General features: G+C 32.6%; 1 protein-coding gene across 3 annotated transcripts; it reads right to left on the reverse strand.

Moving 5' to 3' along the window:
• Nucleotides 1–1,057: 1,057 nt before the first annotated feature.
• Nucleotides 1,058–6,802, reverse strand: LOC100248657 (hypothetical protein). Of its 3 annotated transcripts, none has more exons than XM_019216895.2 (10): nt 6,638–6,802; nt 5,354–5,457; nt 4,938–5,069; nt 4,773–4,846; nt 4,569–4,674; nt 3,870–3,938; nt 3,266–3,330; nt 3,069–3,167; nt 1,535–1,634; nt 1,058–1,434 (listed from the first exon to the last, which is right to left on the reverse strand). In XM_019216895.2, the coding sequence occupies exons 1-10, from the start codon at nt 6,792–6,794 to the stop codon at nt 1,372–1,374; spliced, it is 969 nt and encodes a 322-aa protein (XP_019072440.1). In that variant the 5' UTR covers nt 6,795–6,802; the 3' UTR covers nt 1,058–1,371. The 3 variants fall into 3 exon arrangements, with proteins under 3 accessions (XP_019072440.1, XP_002282453.2, XP_010644190.1); XM_002282417.4 differs by having other exon boundaries at nt 5,354–5,463; XM_010645888.3 differs by having other exon boundaries at nt 5,354–5,463; nt 6,585–6,802.

Below are 6,802 nucleotides of genomic sequence, written 5' to 3' on the forward strand. Positions count from 1 at the left end.
TTTTTTTTTTTAGATTTTAAAGAAAACACATCAAATTATAATTATATTATGTATTTTTTATTTTTTAATAAAAATATATATGTTTTTTTTTTTTTTTTATTGTTATCTTGAAATTTTGGTATAAATATATAGAGAGAAAAAAAAGTTTGTAAAAACTACTAGAATGAATTGACTAACTTGAATCTAATCCATCAACTCGAGTTTAATTTGATCAACTCAAATTTAACTTGATCAACTTAAATTCAACTCGAGTTAGAAAAATGATGTTAGATTTGACTTGGGTTAAATTTTAAGTTAGAGGTTGGGTTGAATTAAATTTAGGTTGACTTTTTTTATAATAAAAAATTGGGTTAAGTTCGGTTCAGGTTACTCATCAACCAAACGAATCCACCCAAGTTACAACCCTGGTAATAACCCTAACCAATAGGTATAATGGAATAACTTGTCCTAGTTTTAAATCTAACACCCTTATTTGATATGTTAATTAAAAATATTGGTTTGAATTTTAGTTTATTATTGTTTCCCAAATTCCATACACTCTTGAAATAAATGAAACCTCAATTTTATTATAGTATATCATGTCTAAATAAATTTTTAACATTATATTTTTATGGTATTTTAACTTAATTTTATAAAAGAACACTAAAAAATTAATGTTAATATTTTATTTTATTGAGCAAGAACAATTAGAGGTGTCAACTTTGTGAGGTTAGTCAATCCAACCTTTAAAAAACAAGATAAATTTAAAAAACAAGATAAATGTTAATACGAGATTACTGAAAAAAAATTCATATTGAAAGAATAATGATTTAAAAAACAAGGAACAAAAAAAAAAAAAAATCATACCTCAAATTTTAAATTTTTTGAAAATGATTCTTAAAAATACAAGATAAATTTATACTTTTTGCATAGGATATTCTATTTTTTATATAAAATTTATTATACAAAAAACATGAAGTGTACCCAATCGAGAATTAAATTTTATGATAATTTAGACAACGATTTGAACCTTAAGAAGTACTGCATAATCACAATTCATAGTAACACAACCCAAATATCACTTCCAAAATGAACCATCAAAATTTATTACCAGAGAAGAGAAACTCAATTTGAAGCTTCTAAATGATTGTTCAGTCAATTGCAACTTTTGCCTTGATAACCTATGGAACCAGTTCGGCTTCCAACAAAGAAAAGAAACCCCCATTTATGAGGGAAAATAAGTAATCCATCTATATGAAAAATGACTTTTTTACATGTTCGTTTGATAACCGAGGAACCTTTCATGATGGAGTCTTTCACACTCTCCAACCGGACCCGAATGTCAGGTGTTAACTGCGCCTATCACAACCAGCACCAGGTGGGTGCAAAAGCTTATAGGAATCGAATGAGCTCAACCGCGTACTTTCCCTTCTTTGTCGAGTTTATCTCTCCAATCTGAACCAAAGAAAACAAGAGCTTAGAGAAATACTTGGATAAAGGCATAACTAAAATGATTCTCTTGCGCAATAGTGTTGTACTAAATTTCTTGACCCACCTTTAGTCTTCCCTTTCCACTAACTGAGACAACATCTCCAGTCTTGAGTGTTGTTCCGTTTTTCGTCACGGTGGTCCAGTTAACACGAACATCCCCATTACTAAAAGGAGAAGGAATTTCAAATTGTTGTACCTCCATTTTCAAGTGAGGCTATGCAAATGTTTTCCCAGCTATATAAAACAGTTCTATAAAGAACAAAACTGGTCACTCAATTAAAATACAGAGATTTATTGTATCCGAGAGAAAGATGAACTATCATCTAAACAATGGGGTAAAATCAAAATGCTGAAACAATAGGAACTGTTTGGAAATGTATTCAAAAAACAGCTTTATAATGTTTTCTAGAACAAAAATCCGTTTGGAAACTTAGAATATTCTCGACCTATTTTCTATAGTTTTAAATACTTATTAAAAATAACTTTTATTTATAATGCTTTATTTGTAATCGTTCTCCATAATTATACAATTATTTTTTAAACAAACCTCATAAAACAATTAAAATATGTTATCAAAAAACTACATATATATATCATACACGTTTTTAAATATAATACTATTTGAGGATAAATCTCAATGATGGACTACACTTAGAGAAGGGGAAGGAGGGTTGGTTTTGAATGGGTGCTGAGGAAGGATTAAAAAAACCCGAGCTAGGAGACGCTTAAAAGTTTTAGTCCGAAATTGTCAGTCTAGCTAAACACTCACGCTATTCACTACTATCCTAAATAAGTATCTCACGATGGTAAAGGAACATGAAAAGCCTAACTCTCCAAAGTTTCTAAATAGTTCAGGATCCAATACAAGACAATCAAAGATCCAATATCACAATTAAAACCAAGTTGTAGATTGCACTAAAGATAAGAGAAAATTACTAAGCAAGTCTTCAAAATAATTTTAGAATTCAAAAAACCCACAGAATCAGTTTTCCTTTTCCTCAAGACCACAATGAAACAAAATCATAACCAAAAACCTGAAACTTAAAGTGTAGTTTAGTGTTGTCATTTCAAACTTTTTTGGGCAAAAGTTCCCTAAGAGCATATCTGCTAAAAAAATTAACTAAACACCCCTAATACAAAGCATGCTCCATCCTCAATCTGTTGGTAAGTGCCACTTAAAACTTGCATAAATTTTGATACCATCAAATGTTGTTGCTGCCGTATATTTACATCATCGACTTGTTTAATGCAAAGGTAATAGTAGATCGTTCCAAAATCCAAAATAGCACAGTAAGAATGTTGAAGTAATGACATGATCAGTTATAATTCAATAGAACTTATTACCACAAAGATGCTGGTCTAGAGGTAGCACCAAATGAGAACAGGATGTTAGGAAGTGAAGATACGGTGGTTTGGTCAAGTGAAACAAAGACCAATTTGTTGAACGAACAATAACAGTTCAATCTAGCAATGAAACTAACATTATTGAAATTTAGTGGAAGACAATCATACAAATGCCAACTTGTGAAGGAAATTGAGGAGATGAAAATTTGACAAGAATACATGAAGCAGATTCAGTCCAGGTGGAATAGCTATACCTGATCAAATCAACTAGTTTGGATCGTGAAAGCTTGAACCCTGCACTAGCTAGTGCATCAACCCTTAGTGATAGTTCTATGGTTTTGAATGTTGTAGTCCTGCAAAGAGTAAACAACTATGTATAGTGTTTGCTGATGATAGACAAATAATATCAAAAAATAAAACTAGAAAGATCATCAATAGAATGACTTGTGACCTTGGCTCTTCATATTCAAGAGCAAGCAACGGCATCTTTGTACAAGAGACTGAAACATTGCCAACCTGCCAGAGGAAATTAGTTTCAATCAGAGATGGTAGGGGATCTGTTAGTGAGATACCAACTGCAATCATATTTCCATTTCCTTCTTATTTTCCGATCCCAATTCAATTGATATAATTCTGTATTTTGCTCCACAATTTTGATTATTTTGAGTGGCCCTCAAAGCCTAACTTAAGTGGCAAGTGGTTGTGGTGGGGATGTGAGAGGTTTCAAGTTCAATTCCCAATAAACAAAAACAAAATGTCGCTCATCAAAAAAATTAATTAGTTTGAACATTTTTAATTATTCCTTAAACTTTTTTATCGAAAAATAACAGAAAAGGATGAAAGTTTATTACTATGATAAAATATGACAAACATGAATTATATTGGGGTTTGTTGTACCAATCTCATAAAGTAGAATAAAATATGAATTCTATTAATTTTTATTGTCTTCAAACCCATAAAGTAGAAATGAATCCAATTTTTCAATTTTCATGTTCGTCAAAAAAAAAAAATTGATTATTTACGAAGAAGCAATATATTAGACAGTAAACCCTTACCTTCTCTAGGGATGATACAAGGAAGTCAACAAGTTCTGGAACAATCAGGACTTGAGCCCCTTTTTCTCCCTGGACATCAAATAAAGAAAGATTAAACTCAACCCAATAAAAAAGCCAAGCTCATTACTTGGGGCACCTACAGTATAGATGAAACATGAAACTAAATAATTTTTCTGATAACAAGGTACAGCCTGAATACCATGAATCACCATACTGATTCAATTGAAAATCAGCAACTACAGGTTCAAGACTATGGAATCCCAATCCCAACTAAAAGCTTTCTGGAGTAAAAATAAACTCGATCCATCAGTTACAACTGACTTACAAGCATTGAATTATTTTGCTCACAATAAATGAGGAGATCAAATAGTTGAAGTCCCCACCTGTTTTTCTCCCAGTTGGAACCAATGAAAAGATTAATCCCCGTGTTTCACCTCTAATATCATCAGTATAAATTGAATAAGAATCCCCCATGCTCAAGCAGGAAATTCTCTAATTCTCCAAAGGAACAGAATCCCTACTAGCTATGCATAAAATTAAGAGGTTGTGTGTACAAAGGTCCTTTGATTCAGTTGTAGAATATCTTCAAAAGGAACAAACCCCTCTATGGTAAAACTGAAATTCAAGTTAAGAAATATTCATGACAAACCTTCCTCAAATAATTGAAGAATGGGCAAATGAATTGATTATGGATAATACCTGCAGGATGATATCCCCAAGCTTTTCCCTAGCAATCCCTGTACCAAGAATTGCGCCAAGGAAGTCACCATGAGAACAAGATTGAAACCCAAAGTTTCCTGTGATACTGGAAAAAGTAATCATTTAACAAATACAAACAAAGGTATGATTGCCTACTGTGATGCTACTAAAGTCTGAAATGGGTGATTAATCAGTATGACTTACCGCAATGCTGCAACTATATCTGGAGCAGTTGTCAATACCTCTGAATGTCCAACTGAAAGTCGGCAACGCTCAGCCTAGAGAATTCAGAAGACACATCACTTAATAAACATAGATAATCTATTTAAACATTCCCAAACCAGAATGTATTGATTAGTTTAGTTTAACCTGAGGGTATCCTCCCTGTGCAACAGCTTTCATGTCAGCTAGCTTTTCCAACACTATCATTGATTCCTTCAGTACTGGTGGAGTAAGAAAATCAGTGTGGAGAACTTCTCTCCTTGCTGATGCTCGTTTTGCCTTGAGAAGTGCAGATAAAATTTGAGTAATCAGAATTCCATTTCAAGATAAACTGAGTAATCAGAATTACTGTTTCATGACTAAACAATAAGCTTAACCTTGAGTTAAGACACTGAGTAATCAGGACTTTCCTTTCGTAACTAAACAATGTACTTAGCTTGAGTTGAGAGTTCAAAAATCATACCACTTTCATTCTATCAAACAGAAGGGGAAAAAAAGACAAAATAAGATGTGATTCATGAGATTGTACTTTGTGAATATCTGCAAACAAGCAAAGCACATACCATTTCAAGAATATGTTTCACAGCTTCAATAGTGCTTCTGTCTGCTACTCCTTTGAGTAAAGAATTAGCATCCCCCTTCATAGCTTGTGCCAAGTGACACATCCCTGAAGCTATGTTGTATAGAGAACAAAAAAGAGTTACTTAACCATTCATCAAATAAAACATTAGATCTACTAAACCCATTGATCACATGCAATTGTATAGGTGAGCAGCAGTTTTAAGAAACAGGCTTCTGTGAACTCACTGAAAATCCTCAGGCATCCCAGGCTTTTGTTATCATGGATACAATACATAATTTCTGTTGGTCATACCCGAATGGCAGCTGTGTCTTATGAAACAAATAGCATATACTAATCATGTACCTAAATGCAACACAAACTGCTTTGGCATGAATAGCAACATTGTCCAGCTCACCAAGTACTCAATACTAGTGACCGACAATAAGTAAGCAAGCTTTCATGAAAGACTTGCATACCTAATTTTTCATTTCTCCTTCAAAGTTTTCCCAATGTTTCATTTGATTAGGGTGCAATGTTTGGATATACTAATATATATAGTTTTGGTTTCCAGAAAACTGAAAGTACCTTAACTAAGATAGCTGTACTAATCTTAGTGGTGCCAATCCCACTTGGGTGAAATGTGTCCTTCCCCAGCCAAAATAATGAAAATTTTAAAATTTTAAAATTTTAAATGCCACTTTCTAGATTTTATCATCTACCAAACAAAGCCCAAAGCCAAGGACCCCAAGTATATTTTTACCCAAATGAGTGAATCACATAATGAATCAAACATTTCCCAACAAGATTTTCAAAAAGAAAGGAAAAAGAAAAAAAATGTAATTTCCATTCACCAAATCAATTACATACCATTACTTACATGTTTCTGAACTTCACTTAAACGGGAATTCGAGATTAGGAAAAAATGCCTAAAAATTTAACACAAATACACAACACATAAACCATAATTACATATTTCTGAACTTCAACCAAATGGGTATTACAGATTCAATCAACATAGTTACTTGTTACATACACCATAATAAATTAAATGTCTCTGAAATTCAACTAAATGGATACAGAAGGCGACACAAAAATTAAAAATTTAACAAAAATCCATGTTACAGATAGCAAAAATTACTTGTTTCTGAAGATTCTGCTAAATGGGTATTTGAAATTACACAAAATGACAACAAGTTTGACACCAAATACATATTAGATACACCAAAACTTACATGTTTCTGACGTTGAAGTAAATGAGTATTACCCTGAGATACATGATTTATACCTGAAGAATTCAGATGGGTTGAGAGAGGAAAAGAGCGAAGATTTTTATAGTAGAAGAGCGTGTTGTTGATGTGAGTGAGGCGAAGAGGTAAAAAAGAGTGAAGCGCTTTTCTTAGAACAGAAGGGGTTGTGAAGCCGGTGGCAGCCATGGCAGGCATGAGGACTG

The sequence above is a fragment of the Vitis vinifera genome, chromosome 19 (genome assembly GCF_030704535.1).
Source record: "Vitis vinifera cultivar Pinot Noir 40024 chromosome 19, ASM3070453v1".
NCBI classification, from domain to species: Eukaryota; Viridiplantae; Streptophyta; class Magnoliopsida; order Vitales; family Vitaceae; genus Vitis; species Vitis vinifera.

Bases quoted from the DNA above. Each gene is read 5' to 3' on its own strand.
- LOC100248657 (XM_002282417.4), bottom strand. From the start codon at position 6,794: ATGCCTGCCATGGCTGCCACCGGCTTCACAACCCCTTCTGTTCTAAGA. The intron at 5,464-6,637 runs GTATAAATCATG...TATACAACATAG, and splicing joins AACCCATCTGAATTCTTCAG to CTTCAGGGATGTGTCACTTG. The intron at 3,168-3,265 runs GTCACAAGTCAT...TACTCTTTGCAG, and splicing joins CTTGAATATGAAGAGCCAAG to GACTACAACATTCAAAACCA.